The sequence below is a fragment of the Triturus cristatus genome, chromosome 2_2 (genome assembly GCF_964204655.1).
Source record: "Triturus cristatus chromosome 2_2, aTriCri1.1, whole genome shotgun sequence".
Classification (NCBI taxonomy): Eukaryota; Metazoa; Chordata; class Amphibia; order Caudata; family Salamandridae; genus Triturus; species Triturus cristatus.
Genome location: NC_140582.1, coordinates 65,903,285 through 65,926,451, shown reverse-complemented (window position 1 = coordinate 65,926,451; position 23,167 = coordinate 65,903,285). Strand labels below are relative to the sequence as shown.

Sequence of the window (23,167 nt, the reverse complement as noted above, 5' to 3'; positions counted from 1 at the left end):
GATGCTGTTTCTCAGGTTTTACAGAGCATTGAGGAGTAAAGTTGGTGTCATGTGGGCAGGCATCTTTACAAATATGTGACTACAAGGTCAGCCTGCCTCCAATGCCCTGTGGAGCATTTAGAAATTAACATACAACTCATGCTGAGGAAAGTCCTCAGCATGGTTCATATGAATGGCATGCTTTAGCAAACGCGAGTGAATGGGGTTAAATGAGTACAAAATATAGAGCACTGTAGGATTACAACTAACCTGAAATAGGAGACATTTTAGGGATCTCTCAAGCCTGAAGAAAGCCTCTTGACCATAAAGGCAAAACATGAGTGGTGTAGGAGTACACTACATACTCTGACATCACCCCTTTGCTTTTGACCTTGCCAAAGGATCTTTAGAATACATTTTTAAAGAGTTTAGGATCCCTTTAGACAATTTCAATTTTGATCCCTACACAAACTCACTAAAGTGCCCCCTTGGCTATCAAGGTTGAGCCCACCCAGACACAAGAAGGTATCTGGCTATGGACTCTAAGAAGCAGGTCACTGGAAAAACCTAGCGAGAGTCCGTTTAACAAAAAAAAAATGTTTCCAGCTGTAAGTAGTGAGAGCATAAAGGGCTACAGTGAGCTACCTAACTTTTTGGATGGTTTAACAGTGGAGAAGCGGAGTATACTCTCAAACTTCCCACTTCCTCTTTTTGATGCAAGTAAACAACTAATTTACAAAGCAACACTTGGAACCCATTTATCAGAAGTACAAGTACTGAAATGATTTGAATGCTACCATAATTTGATAACACATTTAAGATAGGCACCGGAGGGTTAATAGTCTAAATTCTAAAATTTCACACAGACATCTTTGTATAAACAAAAAGGATGAATACACAAAATCAGTTGTACAAAACTTTAATTTCAGGACAGTACATGATCTCCACTCCATTTTGGACATCACAATTTTTGCAGGAATTCATTTTGATTGTAGAGGGGTTGCCAGCTCCTGTGGTAAGATAAAATGGGAACAATGCTCAATTGTATTGTAACAGATGTTTGCATAATTTTCAAAACGCCTTCACTGCAATCGTATTATGAGAGGAAATACATTTTCATTAGGGTATACATGCATACATATGTGTTCTTCACTGGAAAAACCTTAGTGTGAGTTATACTTCTCAAACTTGTCAAACCACTGAAATGTAGCAGTTAAGGTTACAAATGTACAACCCCAAATGCCTTAACTTGCACTACCCACCATGGGGCAATGTAGTTAACTTGATAGTTTGAGTACCTTTGCCAAGTTGGCGTTTTGAGCATGACTGGTGGCGCAAATTGTCTTTAGCCATGCGCAGAAGGGCTCACAGAAAGGCCCTGCTCCCAACCGGACATGGCCGCCTAACCCCTTCTGCGCATGCCTGCCGTATCAAACCCTGCGCTGTCCATAGCCTTCGGCCAGGCCCTATGCCTAATCACCTTCGGCTGTGTGCAGCAATGGTTGGATTTCGATTTGTATGGTCTTGGACTGGGCCCAATCTGCTAGATAAACAATGTCATGCAGATCAACCAGCACCAAAGTTATTTGCAAATTAAACTAATAACCTATCCTTTAATCTTTGCCACCCCCATCTTATCTGCTCAAAACTTGATGTAACCAACAGTAAGCACAACCCGCAAAACATCTCTCCAACCTTGATGGACCTGCATGAAAGAAAATCATAAGTGGGTAATTATGCTAAATCTGACAAATTGTGTAGACCGATTAGTGAAAAATGTAATAGGAAATCAAAATTGTTTTGAGCCGTTCCAGCTTCTATAACTTTCTCCTTTTGAATCTACATAAGAACTGAAATACCTATGCTGTGTGTCTCTTGCCAACTGCCTTCCATGTTTGATGCAGATGAACAAGTTACTTACCTTCGGTAACGCATTATCTTTGAATTTCCCTGCTGTTAGGCTGGATCTGGAAACTTTTGCTGAGCAATATCCCTTGCGCACAGCGTCTGGTGGCTCCATACGACTCAGGGAGAGGTCATCGGCAGCGTCGGTTATGATGTTGCAGGGCCTACATAGGCACCACCCATGCGCACGTACGTCAGTGCTTTGTTTTTTCCACACCAGAAGCGCAGAGCCACAAAGTAACTGACGTAGTTGTGCGCAAAACGAGTGCCCTGAAAAGGGGGGTAACCCTAGCTCTACAATATTAGTCCACAAAACGGGGAGGGAAGGTTGGGGCTGTAAGGAATCTGCAGCTAAATAGAGTATCTACCAGATAATGAGTTACCGAAGGTAAGTTACTTGTTCATCTGATAGCAACTTCTAACTGCAGATTCCTTAGCTTTGAATTGGATACTCAATGTATACCATCTCGCGGTGGGCTGCGGACCAATATCCTATACTAGGAAGTCCAGCAGGACCGAGTGAGCAAAGTGCCCATCCCTGCGGACCGGACATTCCAGGCGGCAGTGTTTTGCAAACGTGGGCAAAGATGCCCACGTTGCTGCTTGACAGATGTCTTGGACTGGGACACCCTGAGCCATGGCCGTAGTTGCAACCTTTCCCTTTGTGGAATGCGCCCCTAAATTCTCGGGGGGTTCTTCTTTGCCTCTTTAGTGCGGTCAAGGTAGAACGACAACACTTTTTGGGTCCAGTCAGTGGAGACACTCTTTCTTAGAGGGATGCGGGGGAGCAAAGAAGGTGGGCAACAAGGACTGACTCAGATGGAAAGGGGTCACAACTTTCAGTAAAAAGGATGCCCGGGTGTGAAGCACCACTGTCCGGAAAGGACATAGGATAAGGAGGTGAGCGAGAACGCCTGCAGTTTCCCACCCTCCGGCCGATGTAATTGTCACCAAGAAGGCGGTTTTGATGGTCAACAGCCAGAGGGCTCAATTGTGTAAAGGCTCAAAGGGAGCACACAGATGGGTGAGGACCACATTTTGGTCCCACTGCGGCATAACAATGGACGTAGGTGGAAACGGATGAGCTAGCCCTTTCAGAATCTATATACAATTGGAGATTTGAAGAGAGGGTTGGTCTGGCAGCCTTAATAAAGCAGACAGAGCAGAAAGGCAACTCTTAAAAGTTCCCAAAGCAGAGCACTGTTGGGCAAGGGTCAGAATGAACAAAAGGACAGTAGAAAGAAGCAGAATGAGGGTCAATACTTCTTTCTGTACACTATAATACAAAATTCTGCCAACAGCAGGCGTATACTGTCAGTGGAGGGCCTCCTGGCTGCCAGAATATTACAGTTTTCAGGAGGAGGGTCAAAAGCTATCGATTGTCGCAGCTCAATCTCCAAACATGGAGGCGCAGAGTTCACAGGTTTGGGTGGAGAACCCTCCCCTGCTGCTGCGACAGAAGATCCTCCTGAAGGAGCAGCCTGATTGGACGATTGATGCACATTCTCCGAAGCTCTGGATACCAGACTCTCCTTGCCCAGTCTGGAGCCACAAGGATGGCTCGGGCCCGGTGTCTCCTGATCTTCAGAACCCTGGGCAGGAGTGGTATTGGCAGAAATGCGTACAGCAGGCCTGAGCTCCACTCATGACGAAAAGAGTATCCAAGTGATAGCCACCTTGGAAACTACAGAAACACATAACTGCTAACACTGCGTGTTCTCTTCGAAGGCGAACAAACCTAACCAAGGTTCTCCCCACTGCTGAAAGAGACCTTGCGCCACCTTCCACTGGAGACGCCATTCATGATACACTAGGCATTGATCGCTGAGTTTGTCTGTCCTGGTGTTCAGAGACCCTGACAGGTATGGAACCACCAGGGTTATGCCATGCCGTTCCAGCTATGTCCATTGATGCAGGGCCTCTCAACAAAGGGTCCACAACCCCACCCTGCTTGTTGCAGTACCACATGGCAGTGGTGCTGTCTGAACACCTGCACTAGCTTCCCCTTGACAGAGGGAAGAAAAATGTTCAATGCCAATCGAATTGCTCAAAGCTCTAAAAAATTTATGTGGAGCTCTGACCCCGCTGGAGACTAGTGTCCCCTGATCTCCACCTCTCCTAGATGGCTACCCCATTCCAGAAATGACGCATCTGTCACAACAGATCTGGTTGGAGAAGGGAGAGGGGTCTGCCATTGACAATTGTGGTTCGTCAACAACCACTGCAGAGCTCTAGCAGTTTCTTCCAAGTGGACCAGGTCGGTGAGATTTCCCCGATGCTGTGCCCGTTGAAACTTCAGGTCTCACTGCAGAGCCTGCATACGCCACCTGGCATATTTCACCAACAGGATGCAGGAGGCTATGAGGCCCAACAGCCTCAGTCTCACCAAAATCCAGGATAGAGGCTGAAACATAGCTTTAATATCCTGGACTCGCTGCTCGGGGGGATAGGCCCGAAACTGCACTGTGTCCAGAACTGCCCCAATGAAGGGGAGCATCAGAGAAGGAGTCAGGTATGGCTTCAGCACATTTATAGAGAAAACCAGCCAATACAGGAGGGTCCCTGCAGTCTGAAGATATGAGAAGACTGCCTGGGGCGAAGACGCCTTCAACAGCCAGTCATCGAGGTAGGGGAATACTGACACTCCTAACCTCTGCAGAATAGCTGCGACCACCGGCATCACCTTAGTGAACACCCGAGGGGCACTGGTAAAGCTGAAGGGAAGCACAGTACACAGAAAGTGCTGGTGGCCTACCTTGAACAGCAGGTAACACCTTTGGCATGGCAGGATGTACAAATAAGCATCCTGTTGGTCCAATACCACCATCCAGTCTCCTTGGTCTAGGGCAGACAAGACCTGAGCCAGAGTAAGCATCTTGAATTTCTCCTTGAGAAAGAGATGGACGGTCGAAAGATCTAAAATGGGTTGTAGCCCCTTGTTCTTTTTAATCAGAAAGTAGCAGGAACAACACTGCCTACTTCTGAAACTGGAACCCTTTCTATAGCTCCCTTGGCCAAGAGAGCTGTAACTTCATCTTGGAGCAACTTTAAATGATCCTTCGTCAGCCGTTCCTGATTTGGCAGAATTAGAGGAGGAAAAGAAAGGAAGGGCAGAGAATAGCCCTCCTGGATGATCTGCAAGACTCACTTGTCCGATGTTATGGATCTCCAGTGGGGGAGATAAATTCTCCCACCAAATGGAGTAGTGTGGTCCTGTAGAATCTGCTTAGGAGTTCTTGGAGGCTGCGGCTGCTGGGGGCAATGTGGCAGACTACTTCTGGCCTCCATTCCTGGATCGGAATGCACTGCATCCATGTCCTCACACGGCTTGGGTCGTCTGTGCAGGGAAAGGGCTGTCACGAAAGGAAGGCTGTCCATGAGGAGTGGAGGAGAGGCCCCAGGATCTGGCCATAGCTAGAGAGTCCTTGAACCTGACAAAGGCATAGTCTGCTCTTTCCCCAAAAACACTGGTTCCATCAAAGGACATGTCCATCAGATTAGCCTCAATATCCCCTGAGAAGCCTGTTCGAAGCCAGGCGTGGCACCTCAATGCCACGGTCATTGAAATTGATCTGCCCTGTGCATCCGTCGTATCTAAGCCGCACAGTAGGGTGAATTTCGCTGCATCTCTCCCATCCTTGACTGCTTGTGAGAGCACAGCCCGGGCCTCCTCCGGAACCTGTGGCAGCACTTGTGCAACCATCTGCCAAAGGGAATGGGAGAAACAGCCCAAAAAGCATGCAGTATTCACCAACCGCAATGCCAGGCAGGAGGAAGAACATTTCTTCCCAAATGGATCCAACCTCTTGGATTCCCTATTCGGAGGTACAGAAGGTAACGCACCCTGGGACGTAGAGGCCTGCACCACCCAACTTTCTGGAGTGGGTGTTGGCTGAGGAAATTAAGGTCGCATGGAGCTGGGCAATGGCCGCGTGCAACTGTCCTACTCACAGGAGCCCATGTGCAAGGCTTGGACTACGTACCTAGAAGGACGTCTAAGTGCTTCATTAAAAGGTAAAAGGGGTTCGGAAGTGGAAGCCCTGGTTGAAGCACCTCTGTCAAATTAGTCCTGACCGGCACTGAGAGCAGCTCTAGTCAAAGGACCTCAGCTGCCTTCTTTACCACCATCTTAACATGAAGGGGTGTAATCCAATAAGGCCAACTCCATGGGGAGGGATCCATCTTAAAGTACAATGTTTATAAACCCCATATGGCCATCAATCTCCTGCAATCTTCAAAACACAACATCCGCTTGAATCCAGTGTGTGGGTATTTATCTTGAGGTTTATTTCATGTACTTTTTTTTATCAAAGGTGTATTCATTTTATATGAGTCTTAGTCTGCAGTCCAGAATACATTACAAATATAAACATAGTACAATAGACAAGAAAGTCAACACTATATGAATGGTTGTTGAAAAGGAACTTTCACAACAATTCATGTAGCTTTTTATACAAAATCCCGAAATGCTTAAGATTTGTGGGGTTGTACAGCATCCAAGCAATATTTTTGAAATGCTACAATCAATGTGTTACCCCTCTGAGGGTAGAGAAGCATTCTTTACCACCATGGCATAGGATGCCCGCTCCTCCGTAGCCACTGTTGGCAGAGAGAGCATGCCAGTATCTCGGGAGATGTCCAGTCCACTGGCATCCCCAAGTTCCCCATACCATTCCACATTCTCCTCAGACATGCTGGTGTTCCAGAGGGTCCACAGACCCCTCCCATTCCTCTCCTGAGCCTAGCACATCCTCAAAGTGCTCAGGCGACAACATAGAACCTCTGGATTTAATCGGAACTGGAATCTGCTTTGAGTGATGTCGTTCTGGCTCGTTTCATTGGGAAAGAAGATGGGGCTGGCGATGCAGTGGCAGACTTCGGGTCCAACACCGTAGAAGGTCGCGATGGCACGATCGGCGTTGACCTGGATCCGGGATTGTATGCTTGAGGATCCTTTAGTGCCATGGCCGGAGCAGACTGCGTTGAACCAGACTCCCAGAAAGGGTGGGAGGCGTGAAGTCTACTTTGGCTCTGTGGAACCTTGCCTAGAGAGTCGGCGCTCCTTACACACCTCTCGACAACGGACGTTAGCCAAGGTGAAGATGAAGTCCATTTGGACTTATTATGCCTCTTCCCCCGAATGTCCTGAGGACCTCGAGTGGGATTAAGAGGACGTAGGGCTCAGAGAGCAGTCCTGCGGTCTCTTTGATTGGGACCGCTGCAGAATCTCGCTTGACGGTGTCGACTGCCGGGTCCGAGGAACTTCATCGTTCGCTCCCTCAAGGCCTTCGGAGCAGTTTCCCAGCTTTCTGAACACGACTGAATCGTGGTTGTGCTTGAGACACCAGAGACAGATGAGGTGGGGATCGGTAACCAACATCATACAGTGGCAAGCACTGCCTGGCTTGAAACCTGTCTTCCTCTAAGACATCCCTCGTACATGAAGAGGAAATAAATCTCAGAATTTGACAAAAGTTGATAAAAATCTGCCAAAAAGCCGCAGAGGGGTAGCTCTTCCCAGGCTGACACTTAACTGGCACAGAAACAAAAAGAATTAACGTCCGCGTGCCTGGGTGGCGCCTATATAGGCACTACGACGTCATAACAGACGCTGATGACATTACATGGAGCTGAATGGAGCCAACCAATGCTGCGCGCAAGGGGTATTGCTAAGCAAAGGTTTCCGGATCCAGCCTGACGCCTGGGAAATTCAAAGTTGAGCTAGAAGTCTATCAGATTAATTAAGTAAGGCTAAAGTTATAAGCAGGTAAAAATGTAATGCTCCTGCCTCCTTGGAGTGGCACAAAGCTGGACATACCAATAAAAAAATGCAAACCTTCCAAGTCTGTCAAATTGTGTTCCAACTGATCACACAGACAGTTAATAGCAAATACACTTTTTGCCCTCCCCTCTTAGCTCTATTAGGCCTGCACGAAAGTAAAAGCACTAAAGTAAGGTCACAAATATTAAGCTCCTGCTAAATTTCATGTAGATCCATCAAAAGGTGCCAAAGTTATTAGTAGATCAAAAATATGTTAATTTCCCCTTTTATCTTCGCCCCCATTGTTCATGCAACCTAATATACATGCGCATCACTTACTTACTACATGACACGACATAAGTTAATCAAAATGCCAAACTTAAGAAATTAAATTACTATTGACCATCTCTTTAATTTTAAACAGATAATTAATTTTCACTATAACACATCACACATGCATTTGTTGCAACAAGTTATGCAAGTACAAACGATTATAAAAATGTAAATCAATCAACAAGTCCAAACAACTCCCAGTTTGCTTCCTTAGGAAAAGGGATCGCAACATCACTTCATAAGCACACCCCTTACATGAAAGTAGGTGGGAAGATGCTGGGCGAGGTCTAGAGGGGGGACGATAGGGGTTGGTGGGGGCAAGACAGACGAGATGGAGAGCATCGGGGATCTCATCCCTCTCCTGCTTTGGACATTGCCTCAGTTCTACAATGTGAGAAACAGTTGGAGGGTCCTGAGCCTATGCGACGTGCAACCGCAGAATTCAAGCTTGGACATGTAGTTAATAAGAGGCAACTGCTCGTAGTGGGGCCTCATCTCGCCCCAAACCAATCGCACAGCCCAATTGCGCCTCATGGCAGTCTAAGTTCTTTCTTTGACACCAACTTGCTTGACGAACACAAATGTTGCGATGATGTGGAAACATCTGTGTTCGTCAAGCAAGTTGGTGTCAAAGAAAGATTAAAAAGAAATGTGAAACATTCATTACTTGACAATTAGTTTCAGTTATTGATGGCTATATTAACTGCAACGTTTTCTAAAAATCAGAAGTATTGAAAGAGACATTTGACAATAGCAATTTTTCCAGTTTTTCCGCTTTTGGCTCCCATGAAGTCGTTTTACTATGGGAAATGTAGTTCAGTTAATGTGCAAGCAATTTGGTAGTAGTTAATTGGTGTGAAGAGGCAGAGAAATGGGCCAATTGGGTGTGATTTGTGAGGTTGGATGTGGTTAAAAATCAGGCGGAAGGAGGCGTGTTAACATTTTTTTCGTATTAAGATGGGGACGCGATGGTTATAACGGACACGGCAGGTATGTGAAAGGTTATGATGTTGATTGTGACTGAGGAGAGAATGTTTAGGTGATAAATTATTTTATAACGAAGTGGGATTATTAAACGATAGTGAAGGTGTGATTGAGTAAGTATGGAAAACAATCAAAGGAGAAGTGCAGTGCGATAAATTGAGAACCGATGCTAGGTTGAGTAAACAGGTGTATGCTGCAGGGATGTTGAGAGGATGGGGAGGTATGGGTAGAAAGAGTTGGTGTCGAGTGAATGTTTAGATATGCCATGTAAATATTGGGGAAGTGAGTTGTGAGAGACAGAGGGTTGATGTTAGGCTGAGTAAACAGTTTTAGGGTGAAGTGTTACGGGGTTGAGTGGGAAGGTAGTGGAGTGAGCCGTTGGCAATGAATGCATGAAGAGTGTCTGTGGAGTATGGGGTAGAGGCGAGTTGTTAACATTGGAATACGGATAGGGGAGACGAATGTTATGAAGGATGAGAGTGAGCAATTGGCAGAGTAAATGTAGTAGTTGAGTAGAGAAAGGGTTTGATAGGTGAACAGTGAGTTACCATACAAACTACTTTTAAAGGGGCTACTTAGAGGTATTCATGAGTGGGTTGTATAATATGGCATTTGGAGAAATTGAATAATGTACTTTGACAAATGATAAAAATAAGTTGCACAATATTGGACAAGTTAGTAATGGTTAAATGTTTTATTGTTATTTACAGTGACCCCCGACGAAGGGCGCTTGTAGCCCGAAATGCATTGGGTACTTTTAATAAACACTGCCTTGTGACGAACTTTGCATTTGTCATGTTCTAGTAAGTGGTCCGGAGGGGCACAACTTGAACATATGAAGCTTTGAAAATAGCATATCACTCCGCGTGTGGATGAAGCAGAGTTGAATAAAACAAAGCGAAATTAAAAATGATGGAATACTTGCAAGATAATGAGCAAATTGGAGGAAAACTAGACTGCCATGAGGCGCAATTGGGCTGTGCGATTGGTTTGGGGCGAAATGACGCCCCACTACGAGCAGTTGATGACACAGGTGCCGTTTGGGCACGGCATTTCACCAGTGAGCACGCATTCTTGGAGTACTTTGAGAAATATGGAGAAGCATTGAGAAAAGGTGTGCATCCCATCACCATAATCATTCGTTAATAAGAGGCAGCCATAAGCGCGTACATTTATTGTCCATGTGCATTAGGCTGCGAGTGATAGGTTTCATATCTAGAGTCTTCCTCATCTTGTAGAACCACAGGGAAGTGGGTGATTTTCTTCCAATATAAGGCAGTTAACTGCTTGAATTCCCTAGCCATGTGTTGCGCAAGGAAACAGTCTGACCCTGTAATCCCAGAAATGTCGGTAAGACAAAACCTCAGTGGTAAAGAGGCAGGGTCTGATGGAATAGGATATCCCAAGGTGACTTAGATAAGGCCTAGGATTTCTTTCCAGATTGTCTGGAGGAGTACACATTCCCACCCAACGTGCCTGAAAGAGCCAGTCTCCTTGCTTCATTGCCAACAGAGGTTGGGAGCATGGAGTACTTATACTGCAGTCTGAGATGGGTGAGGTACAATTGGATGACCACCTTGTATGCGGACTCCCTTTGGGGGATACTTCAGAGGGACTTTGGTATGGTCACCCATACTTGTTCCCAGTCTTTAGTGGATAGGTCTTCCCCAAGTCCACAGCCCATCTCGCCTGGTAGTTGTGGAAGGGTACATGGGTTTAGAGTCTTCTAGGGAATGGTAGGTTTTAGATATGAGTCACTTAGTGCCCAAGTAGCCAGTTACCAGTGTCTCAAAGGGGGTCAGTTGTCTTGTAGCTGCCATCTGGTTAAGTGTATAAAGTACCCAGTGATGGAGCTGGTAATACTGGTGCTGCGACTTCTGTGACCTGGAATTCCTGCTTGCATTGTTCAAATGATTTGATTGTTTTGCCACTATAAAGTTCTTATGAGTCTGCAATCTTCCCTCTGCCAATCTGGGCAGCAAACAGCATGCCTGTGATGTTCTGTTCCCGTCTGATTCTAATAGCCAGTGGTTTCACTACCAGCGCCAAAAGGGATCTCACATCTCTGGGATCAGGTGAACCAGGCAGCAAATATTGTCAGTCCCTTGTCATTTGCAGATGAACCCCAACTGATCCCATGCTATGAAGCCTGGAAGCAAAGGGTCTAAGCATATTGCCAATATTTTGTACGAGTTTTTGCATCCGCATTTAAGAGCGATATCGCGATATGATATGCATTCTGACGGGTCTTTACCGGGCTTGGGGATTAAGGATATCTCAGCCTCCTGCATGGTTGGGGTCAGGTTAATAGCAGAGGTGAAGGATTTGTAGAGCGGCGCGTTACTGCAGGGCGGGTAAGAACGCTTTGTAAAATTCCAACGGCATGCGGTCTGGCCCCAGGGTTTTCCTGGCTGGCATAACCTGAACTGCCTTGTGCATATCTGCCTCATCTATGGTAGCCTCTAAAGACACTCATGGGCTATAATTGGGTCCCAATCACATTGGCATAGGAAATATTGTACACATGTGGGGTCCGTCTTGTACTCTGTGTAAACAGTTTGATAGTGGTTACAGAAGGCCTTATGTTTATCCTTCTCTGTAGTTTCCCAAATGTCAGTGCTCAGCCTAAACCGGGGGATGTGGGCCTACTATATCACCCCCAATTACAAAATCGATGCCCGATCATCAGGAGTGAGTTCTGCACAGCTGGTTCTGTGTAGTTTCAGCTCCCCTCTACTCATTGCCTGCTTCTGGAGTTTGAAGGGTTTCGGTTTATCAAGGGCATCCAACTCTTCTCAGCGGTCAGGGAGTTTTCCACCAGTCCTGCCTCCCTCACACTGCCCTTCGCTATACCAATGATTGTTCTCCAAATTATGGCTTTGAAAACATCCCAATGTGTGTGTGCTGGGACGTCTGTTGTGGACTTGTGTATGAAGTAGTTTTGAATGGCCTCTAGGATGTCTGCCTTATTTGTGGGATCTCGCAATGTTTGCGGGTGCAGGCGTCAAGGTGCAGGTTTCCAAGGGTGTGCAGGGGTCTTTGTGTCACATGAGATCAACGTGTGCAGGATTAGAAAATAATATATTGATTGTCAGTGGAGCCCAGAGTTGGGAGGATAGAATGGAAGATGAATATGTAATCAATGTGGGAGTACGAAGAGTGGATGCGTGAGTAGGAGTTGTAGTCTCTAGTATTAGGGCAAAGATAGAACCAGGCGTCCCAGATCCCCAGTTCTGCTATCTGTATAATAGTGCTACCAGCCCCTGGTAGGAATTAGTGTTACGGTCGCTGCTGGGATCCCAAGCGAAGTTGAAGTTGCACCCCCCCTCCCAAGTATAACGTACACATTAGGTATTTCAGCATACTGTGGATAAACAGGTCTTATTGACCACTGTTGAGGATTTTGGCCCCTTGCAGGTAGTGACCTTTAGGTACCTGCCCTCAGGGTCTCTTGCGACAGAGGTACGATTACGGTCTATGTGAGATTTGCAGAGAATCGCTACCTCTGTGGTTTTGGAGTTGGGAGATGCCCAAAACTGGTAGAGGTGCTTGCAGTGACAGACAGAAGTGGTCTGCGTGTAATAGGTGGGTTTCTTGTATGAAGAGGCCAGGGTCCTGGTGGGCCAAGTATCGGCATTTATGCCTGCATTTATTGGGGAAGTTGAGGCCATGTACATTAACATCAGAGTATTTATCCTTGCGTGTTGGAGTAGCCTCAACAGGTTCAAGGAGGGCCTTGGTGGCTCCATACGTCCTTCCAGCCTCTGCGGCTGAAAGGGATAAGGGTGGCCAGGGAACAAAGGATTGCCGGGGAAAACCTAAAAAACAGGAAAGGCCAACAGTGCCCAACAAGTAACAGGTCCAGAGCCCTGTTGTGGGTGTTTTATTCTTAACCACCTGCTAGGAAAGTAAAGTATGGGGGACCGAGGGCCAAGGTCTAATTGAGTGACCCCTTGTGGTGAAAGTAAGAAGGAACCATCCATGTCCTTACTCCACATATCCCCCTCCGGACTTTCGGAGCGCCCAAAGTGTATTTCTTCACAGGTTCAGGCGGTCAAGTGTCTTTGGGAGTACAGGGGTCACGCTGTGTTAGTCACTTGAGAAAGGGAGCCACCCTCCAGCTGCATGAGAGAGATTATTCCTGCTTTAGTGAACTGTTTCTGGGGCCTTTTGTCCATGGTGACTGCTCCAGGTTGAGTTGTGCCATTCTGGGTGCTGTGCCATCCTCTGTGTGGGGTTCGTCTTAACCTTCAGCTGGAAGGCCTAGCAAGGATTTAGCCTTCAGCAAATGAAGTACCTTGCGTCAGCCATTCCATTAAAAGATAGACTAAAGCGGTGGCCCCATTAGTAGCGGATATTCAGCTCTTGTAGGGCCAGGGTGACTGGGCAGAACTCTCTGCACCATTTGAGGGTTGTAATCACTAGGTCTTGGTAGAGCTGGATCGTCGCACCGCACTGCCAGCCTTAATGCGTTCCACTGTCACGATTGGTTCTTCCTCCACATAGAAGTGGAGGTGCTTTGGGATGTCGGAGGCTGGTCCAGCTGAGGCCAAGTGTTATACCATCCAATGGGCATGATCTCATTTGGGGTGGAGTGGGGGAGATAGGGGTCTCCCCTGATGGGTGGGAAGAGCTCCGAAGAATGACTAGAGGTTGCATCTTTCCACACCTTGCGGTATACCTTGCATTCACATGCTGGTATGTGGCTCCAGTCTGAGGTCCTGTTGCAGCTGTAGCTTGATGTTCCATTCCTCCAAGGCGCTGCCTCCTTTATACCTTTTCTTGATCTTCTGTGTGCAAATCTCCCGCTCACTCCAGATGATCCACCCATACCCCTAGCTTGGTCACCTCCCTACAGACTTCTCCGAGACAGGATTTGAATTCTGCTTTCAGTGAGCTGATTTGGGAGCATATTTCAGCAAGGAATCAGTCCATATACCCCTGTGAGAGTGGCATCACAGAGGCCTAGTCGCTGCTCCATAGGAGAGAGAAGGGAATGTGTGCACCCCATCCCCCGTCACCTGGAGTGTCCATCTCTCTATGACCATGCCCTCTTTGGCTAGTTTACCCTTCACCATTAAAGCTCTTCACACCCATATGGGGGTGGGTTGCGTTAGGTCGACCTGCAGGGTCCTCTTCAAAGGCGACTAAGGGTTACTGCATCTTCACTCCAGCTGGGCAGAGAAATCTGCATCTCCAGTATTGCAAAAGGCTCACCATTTCGTGTTTGGGGGTAATGCTATTGTGCTAGGCATCTGCAGAGGAGTCCCTCTCCTAAGTGGCAGTTTGACAAATCATCTTCTGCCTGTCCTAGGGAGGGGGGGGGGGGGGGGGGGGGGTCAGCAACCAGTACTCAGTGGGCATATGTGTATTGTCCTTACCAGAAGCTATGCCCTGTGTTGGGTGTCGGGATGTGGCATTTATGGGGCAGTCATTGGCAACTTTCATGGCCCTCGTCACGCCCCCAGGGTGTTCTGCAGAGAGGAATGAGTCGTAAGTGTCCAAGAGCTTGTGGGCGGGTCAGCCCGCAATAGCAGCAGGCCGCCAGCTCCCTCAAGCTAGGCCTTCTCACTGTAGCCATCCAGGGTCTGCAAGGCCTTCAGTCTGCCAGTGCTCTTAGGGAGGCCTTGCACCCAGGGCTATCCATGTGGTGGCCCCACCGGTTCAGCATCAGAGGATCGCGCTTGGGGACGGCAGCTCTCCCCAGGCTGCCATGCTCAGGATCAAAGCATTTGTGAGAGTGCTGGAGCAGGGTTTTCTATTGAAAATTTATTGAGAATTAAACTCCAGTTTTTGTTTATATGTCATAATTAAAATTACTGATAATTATTCATTACTAATTTTGTTAAAGTTCCTGATTAATCAACATTACTAATGAGAGAATTACACGCGGGAATGCATTTATGTTGCCTAATTAATACGTGAACTAAGTTGGTGTGCAAATTAATTAAATGTGTGGCTAAAGTGCAATTTGTTTTGTGTTTGCGCTTTAAAATAACGTGCTTTAATGCATCTTTGTGTTGCAGATGGCTAGGTAATTACATACACATAAGGGTATTAGTGGGAATTAACACTGTATAATCATTACGATGTGGTAACATTGTTTTGTATTTCTTTTAATTAAGATGGTCCGTTTTGGCCTAATCCAAGATGGCCGATATTTACAGCCTGCATTCGAGTAGCTGAAATGTGGAGAGGCCTCGCTGAATATGGTTGAAAACCACCTGACCACGGCCTCTGACTGTATTAAAAGTTTCCGTGAGGACAGCAGCTCCAGGCTTGCTGCCAATTGCCCTTGGAGAAGAATAAAGCCACAATGAACTCTGATAAACTTGCGGTGGCTTCACTATGATTCCGAGGAAGAGTATTCATGGATGTATCATTTTTTAGTTTGAGCTTCCTTCTTCTGTGTTTTTATTTTTGAGATTTTCAAGAGCGGAGGTTTTTTAAATGTTGCGAGTCAACATCCTTTCCTGCTAGCTCTGCTCAATGGCTCAACGGACGTTTAGAGTTTGTTACTTTTAATTTGTTAGTTTCCCTATAAATATTGTTAGGCTAGAGAGGGTCTAAGGCCACTACTTCCCGAACCTATGCTCGAGAGGATCGACGCTGATTGAGAGAACGGCGACTCGGGAGACTTTACTGAGAGACCTGTCCTGACCCATTTAGCTAGAATAGGTAACTATGAGAATGAGAATAATGATTTTGCTAATGATTGACTTTCTTTGAACTAATTTAGATAAAAGATAACCTTTGTTTGAATTACAGTGTTGGGTGGTTATTTCTTTGTCATTTATTGAGTTCCAAATGTATTTCCTGTGTTTAAAATCATGACTCAAGACAGATCTTTAAGGTCGCATTGACCTCACTTTAGACGCAGATTGGTTTAGGATTTCTCTTATATATTCAGTGTGGATAGAGTAATAGTTCTGGATGTTAGTGTGATGGGCCCTAGCGTATGATGAGTGTATGCGCGTATGACTGTGGAATTACTCTGTCCGTGGAAGTAGGGAGAATTTATATGCTCCGGTCTGCAGCAAGAGCAGGTGACGGGGGTCAGGAGAAGCATGCCCAGGGGTGAGGAGGGTACAATAATGAAATGGTCAAGTAGCACACAACAATTAAAAAGAGAAACAATAAGTTGCATCCACAATACCGATTTGTAAAGTCAAATTCGCAAGTAATGCAATTTATTTGCAATAAAGTTATGACTTAGTTATTGGCAACGCAGTTGCTTAATCCTCCTAAGGTAGTACAAATATTTACAAATATGTACACTAATTGGTGCTCAAGGTTGGGTAACGGAAAGAGGAGTGATAGTGAGCAATGTGGAGACGTGAGGGTAGTGGACAAGGACAGGGTAGTGTGACATATATCCATCACATTCACATGGTGGTACTGATCCAGCCTTAACAAAGGTCAGTTGTTCCAAATAGATCACATAGCTGTGCATGAACACTGTCAGTGAATTACAGTTGTCCTGGATTGTGATCTGGTTGTTGTCACGTTTCGACCCCTATAAACTTAACTAGGCGAGTCCAGCCTTAGGGTGGGGTCTTCATCAGGACTATGACAGAGCACCTAAAGGCAATGGGATACTATGTGTTAGGATAGCGGAACTCTTTTCAACGGGCAATGAATGCGAAAAAAAGCAGGTTGAGGATTACCCAATTGAGCATCCAGCGTATTCCTATGGGCTGGGAATTCGTGCGGAAATATGGCTCACCAAAGCTCCTAAATACAGAGAAAACACCCATATAATAAATGCGAAGGGGGGCAATTCATTGCAAAGGGCTACAAACACGCCCTATGCTTGAATGGCACTTACTCAAAAGGAGGGTGGGAGTACGGCCGTCCGTGCGCGGTACTCCACTGTCTGCAGGTCAAAAGAGCACTGTCAGATTGCAGATAAATCTGAAAGAATGAAGGACAGAAAGGGTAGCATCGGGTCGTGTCAAAGATGTGGGTGTGGTCCTAGACACGTCTGTGAAAAACATCCATATCTGGCTTAATCAAAAAGGGCTCACAATTGGCCATATCTCCCTGTAGGGAAATGAGGGGGACATGAGGGACACTCCGGCAGCCGCCGAAGGTCCGCGGTCATGGCAAAGATAATTGCTAATCACGTTGAAAGGTGTTACTTTAGGCTAGGAGAAAAGTGCGCGTCTTGTGTTCAGAATGACACGTTTAACTTTATTAAAGAGACATTTAACATAAAACAAAGCAACCACTTCTGGGAGTCAGAGGCTCATACGGGGCCGTAATCTCCCAGTAGGGAAATGAGGGCAAAAGAAGCATTGAGGACACTCCGGCAGCTGCCGAATGTCCGCTTCCAAGTCCGTGTAGAAAATAGTAATTACAAATCACTGTGTGGTACTGCTGCACGCTAAATCGAAGTCTAGTGCACCATGCGTCCTAATCGCATGGGAGGCTGGGCAGCATCCCCTCACCTTTTTAACACCAGTCCGGCTCCCGTTCTGTTACCAGAGTGAGCTGGCGGTTGCCGATCCCGTTGTTAAACGTGGATGCCGGGCCCCGGGGGAAGCAGAGTCGCAGACTAGTCTTCCCCCGGGGTCATTCGCGCGAGGGTAGGACCAGGTAGGGTCAAGGGGTGGAGTTAGGGGGTGGGTATATGAGCGCAGGGGAGGAAGGCGACTTCCTCTTCCTGCGCTCGGCACCATCGGGAGGGTTTAGAAAAGGGTGTGTGACGAGAGTAGTGTAGGGTTAGGCCTTGGGGCATTTGGTCGGTGTTTTCCTCGTTGTTGTGGCAGGCGGAACGTTGTGGATGGCGTGTGACGGTGCCGACGGTGTGGCGACCTCCGAGGAGGTGAGGCGGGCGTTGTTGGTTCTGGGGCGGGCCGGGAGGGAGGATCTTTTGCGGCCCGGGGTGCTGGGAGAGGCGTGGGTGGGTTATGAGAGGGCTCCGCGGGCGGCCTCGGCGGGGGTGGCGGCGGCGGTACTGGCGTGTCAGGAGGAGCCACCGCTGCCGCCACCTCTGTGTCTCCCGGGTCTGCGGGGGAGGGGGCGGAGTGCGGGCCGAGCGAGCCAGGCGCGCGGAGGCCGGCGCAGGAGCCTGCCTCCGCGGCTTCGTTTTCCCCCATTGACGTTTCAGGCCCACGAGGCGGACGGGGGCGTGGCGTCGGCGTTGGCCGCGGAGGAGCGGCTCCCGGTGATTGCGGCTGCGGCCGGGCGGGCCGGCGTTGTGGAGGGTGGGGCAGATGGGGGAGCGGGGGGGCCAGGGTTGGGGCTCGTGGCGGCTGGGGGGGGCGAGGTGGAGGAGGTTGTGGCAGGGGTGGGGGCTGGGGGGCTGGGGCCTGCGGCCGGGGCGGGGGACGTGCTGGCTGGTGTGGAGGGAGTGGGGGGGGCTTTGGAGTCCGAGGGGCCCCTTGATTTGTCTCGGGGGGGGTCCCGGGCGTCGACCCCTGGTGTGTCGGTTGGCGGCGCGGGGCGGCCGGGAGGGGGGGTTCCCGCGGTTCCGCCCGGGGGGGGCGTGCCGTCGGCGGGGCTCGGACAGTCTGTCGCGGGGATTTTGGAGGGGGGGTCTTTGGGTACCCGCCCCCCCCCACGGCTTCCGGGTTGGTGCGCGTGGACGTGGGAGGACAGGCTGCGGGAACAGCGCCTCCGGGCGCAAGTGGAGGATGCGCGGCGGGCTGAGCAGGAGGGGTGGGTGGGGGCGGTGTGGGAGGCCGAGGCGGAGGGGCCCCCGTCGCCCACGTCGGAGGAGGAGCGGTGGGCGGAGCAAGAGGAGCGGGGGAGGGCGGAGAGGGCGAGGGGGCGGGTGGGGGGGGGCTGTCAGGGGTCCGTGGACGCAGGCAGGGACGGCCAGGACGGCTTTGAGGCCCGATGGTGCCGGGGCCCGCCCAGGTTTGAGCGACCTGGGGGGCGGGGGGGGATCCAAGCCGGCGGCTGTCGGCAGAGTTAAGGGGAGTACGGTGGGGCGCAAGACGGCCCCTTACCGCCGTCAAGAAGTAGTAGGGCGGTCCGCGGCGGCCGTCCCTCCAGCGCGGGAGCGGGCAGTGGCAGCGGGGGGGAAGGGGTCACGCATGTCTGGTGAACTGAATGGCAAGGGCGTGAAGAGAGCGGCGAGAGAGGTGTTGTGGGTGCCTGGAGGTGTGGAGGCAGATGTGGAGTTGGATTAGGAGGCGGAAAGTGATGAGCTGGAGGACGGGGAGGTGCGGGATGACTGTGACGAGACGGGCGCAGGCATGGACAACAGAGAGGTTGGTGTGTTACAGGTCCCCCGGAGATCGGCGGACAAGGAGACGGGAGAGAAGCGGCGGGCGACCCCCTCCGGAGGACGGCTCAGCGAGCGACAGCCGACTTTGACAGGTGAGCGGGTTTGGTGGTCGGTGTGGGACGGGGGTCGCAATGGGGGAAGGAAGAAGGCTTGTAGGTCGGTTGGGGTGGGGGACGGTTCTGTGAGGGAGGTGGTGGAGGCTCCCAAGGGTGGGCTCCCGACTAAGGACAAAGCGGTTGGGGGCAAGGCGGTGGCGTCGGCGGGGGTGCAGACAGAGAAGGATGGGGGTAAGGAGGAGGCGTCGGGGAGTAAGCTCCCGAAAAAACTGCCCTACATGGGCCTGGCTATGCCGTTGGGGTCGCACTTGTCCAACAAAATAAAGGGAAAGATCTGGAAGCATGAGTACGTGGACGTTTTTAAATTGCTGCATAGGGAAGTGCAGGCCAAAGAGGGCTCCAAGGAAGAGGAGTGGGAGCTGACTAGGCGGCCGAGGGTGCCGGTAAATATGGAGAATTGGACCTCGGCCTTTCTCATTTACGCGAGTATCTATTGCGAGAAGCATCCCGATAGGGCAATCGCATTGCTGAAATACATGGATATCATCAGGAAGGCTCAGATGCAGTTTGGGGGTTTCGCATGGTTGAGTTATGATGAGGAGTTCAGGGCGCGGGTCAGTGCGAACCCCGAGAAGCATTGGGGTGAGGTGGACCAGGAATTGTGGATGCAATGGATGGCGTCTACGCATTCATCCGCATCAACTCACACGGCGAGTGGTTTGCCGGTCTCGTATCGGTCTTTTCAGTCGCGTCCCGCCCATACTGGGGCGGGGGGGACCACAGCACCCACAGGTGGGGCTGGACAGTCTAGCAAGCCCGGCACTTACAATACCGGGGCCTGTTGGAGTTACAATCGGGGGTATTGTTCCAGGTACCCGTGCAAGTTCAAGCACGAGTGCTCTAAGTGCGGGGGGAAGCACCCCCTTACGCAATGCCTTACACTCACCACTCCTTCCGAACAATGGCGAAATGCCAAGGGGAAGGGGCAGACTGGACAGAAGGGCCCCTACACCGGTTAGGGTGGAGGCGATGGCCCCGTGGCTCTCCCTTTACCCGGACAGGGAGGCCGCCTTAAAGATTCAGTGGGGCTTTACGGATGGTTTTCGGGTCGGGTATCAAGGTCCCAGATCTCGGAGATGGGCCGACAACCTCAAGTCAGCGAAGGAATTGCCGGGGGTGGTGGCGGCTAAACTCTTGAAGGAGGTGGAGCAAGGCAGGATTGCGGGCCCCTTTTATGACTGGCCGATGGAGGATTTGATCGTTTCTCCACTGGGGGTGGTGCCCAAAAAGGAGGAGGGTGAGTTTCGGATGATTCATCACCTATCGTGGCCGGAGGGGCAGTCAGTGAACGACTTCATCGCGGAGGAGGATTCCCGGGTGCTGTATGCGTCGGTGGACGATGCGATCCGCCTTGTGCGGGTGTGTGGGCCGGGGGCGGAATTGGCAAAATGTGACGTGAAGTCGGCTTTCCGCTTGCTACCTATACACCCGGCGGATTTTGCGCTCCTCGGGATGCAGTTCGGGGGGGCCATCTTCGTGGACAAAGTCTTGCCCATGGGGTGTGCGATTTCTTGCGCATTGTTCGAGATGTTTAGCACCTTCCTGCAGTGGGCCTTCACGCAGCGGACTGGGCACCGGGATGTCACGCACTATCTGGATGATTTCCTCTTTCTGGGGAAGGCAGGTTCGGGGGACTGTGGCAGGGCTCTGTCGGGGTTCCAGGAGTTGGCGGAGGGATTTGGGGTTCCGTTGGCGCCCGAAAAGACGAGTGGGCCGGCTTGCGTTCTGACATTCTTGGGCATTGAGCTGGATTCCATCCAATGGACAGCGAGGCTCCCGGCCGCGAAGGTAGAGGAAATTCAGGAGTGCCTCCAGTGGGCGATTGGTGAGAAACGGATCGCGCTGCGGGCGGTCCAGAGGTTGCTGGGGTTCTTGAACTTTGCGTGCCGGGTAGTCAGGGCAGGGCGGACGTTCTGCCGACGGCTCGGCATGGCCATGTCGGTGGCAGTGCTTCCACACCACAGGGTCAGGATCTCCGTGGGAGTGAGGGCGGATCTGCGGACGTGGTTGCTGTTCTTGATGGAGTTCAATGGGGTCTCATTGGACTTTGTGGAGGAAAACACGGTTTGGCAAATCCAAATTTACTCGGATGCAGCTGGGGCGGATGGCTTTGGCATTTTCTGGGACGGGAGGTGGTGTGCAGAGACTTGGCCGGAACACTGGAGGAAGCAGGGGAGGAGCATTGCCTCTCTGGAATTTTTTCCTTTGTTGGTGGCACTGGAAGTGTGGGGTTCGGAGTTTCAAAACAGGGCGGTGTTGTTCCATGTGGACAACATGACGGTGGTCGAGTTGGTCAACCGGCAGAGGGCAAGGGACCTGAGGGTGTTGCGCTTGTTGAGGAGTTTCATGCTGAAGTGTTTGCGGCTGAATGAGACTTTGAGCCAAGCATGTGCCAGGGGCGAATAATGACATTGCGGATGCTTTGTCTCGTTCGCAGTGGCAGCGATTCCGGCGACTGGCACCTGGAGCGGATCTGTGCAAGACGGGGCTGCCGGATGGCATTTGGGCCCTAGGGGAGTGAGGGTGGTTGACCTAGTTGAAAATTCTGTTGCTGTTACCACCAGGCGGACCTACAGACGGGCGTGGGCAGAGTTTGTCGCCTTTATGGGTTGGAGCGGGGTTTCTGCGGCTGGGGGACAGGTGGGGGTGGAGTGGGGAGTATTACAGTTTGTGCTGCACTGCATGGATAAGGGGTTGTCGGCGGCAACCATTTCAGGAAAACTGGCAGGGGTGTCATTTTATTGCTGTCTGTTTTTTGGTTTTGACCCTACGAAAGGTGTGATTGTTAGTAGGGTCTTGCGGGGTTGGGGTAGGGAGCGGGTTGGGGGCTCTGTGCCGCGGGAGGCCATAACGTTTGAGGTGTTGGTTCGGTTGGTTGCGGCGTTGCCGCTCTGTTGCTATGATGAGTTTGAGGTTCGGGTTTTTCGCTTGTGCATGGTCTGGATGTTTTTTGGGGCATTCCGGGTGTCTGAGTTGCTGGGCACGCGGGCTGGGGAGGGGCGGAGGTATGAGGACGTCAGATTGGATGCGGGGCGCCTGGGGATTTGGCTCGGTCGGTCGAAGACAGATCAGTTGGGCCGGGGTAAGTGGGTTTGGCTGAATGAGAATCAGGGAGGGGGTGTGTGCCCGGTGGCTGAGTGGCAGGCTTTTGTGAGGGTGCGGCAGCTTGGGGTAGGGGAAATATTTTGTCACAAGTCTGGGGCACGAGTGACGGCTGGCCAGTTGTTGGCGGTGTTGCGCATGGCGTTGGTGCGTGTGGGTTTGGAGCCGGCGGGTTTTGGAACTCACTCCTTCCGGATTGGGGCGGCGACAGCGGCTGCTCGGCTGGGGTGGTCCTGGGATAGGATCCGACAGATTGGGAGGTGGAGGTCAAGGTGTTGTGAGCGTTGCGTGCGAAAGTGACGGGGCGGGGTGTGGGGGGTTGGATGGTGCGGGGTTTGGCATTCTTGGTGCGTCTCTAACCTCTGTTTCTTTCTTAGGTTGCGTGGGAGGCCCTGGGGCCAAGACGGTCACATGGATCGTGGGGCATTCTTTTGTGCACTGGGCGTCGAAATATGCGGAGCAACAGGTGTACGGCCGTAACCTGGGACTCAGAGGACAACTTCACGAAGTGCACTGGTGGGGTAAAGGGGGAATGCGATGGGGGGGCACTACTGCCCTGGCTCGCGAAGATGGTCCCACAGAAGGGTTGCCCGGATCTGTTGATTATACACCTGGGGGAAAATGACTTGGTTCGGCTGTCGGGTTTGGCGCTCTTACAGCTGATGCAGAGAGACTTGGAAGTACTTAAGCACAGACTGGCGGGGGCTTGCATTGCATGGACAGAGTTTGTTCCGAGGAGGATCTGGAGGG

General features: G+C 50.4%; 1 protein-coding gene across 3 annotated transcripts in view; it reads right to left on the bottom strand.

Moving 5' to 3' along the window:
* Window positions 1-882: 882 nt before the first annotated feature.
* Window positions 883-23,167, bottom strand: part of LOC146861849 (low-density lipoprotein receptor-related protein 2-like) — an 837,432-nt gene continuing 815,147 nt past the window's right edge. For all 3 annotated transcript variants that reach the window (XM_085641010.1, XM_085641012.1, XM_085641011.1), the window contains one exon: window positions 883-989. In XM_085641010.1, the coding sequence (XP_085497136.1) occupies window positions 960-989 (30 nt within the window). In that variant the 3' untranslated portion in view covers window positions 883-959. The remainder of the gene's footprint in view (window positions 990-23,167) is intronic.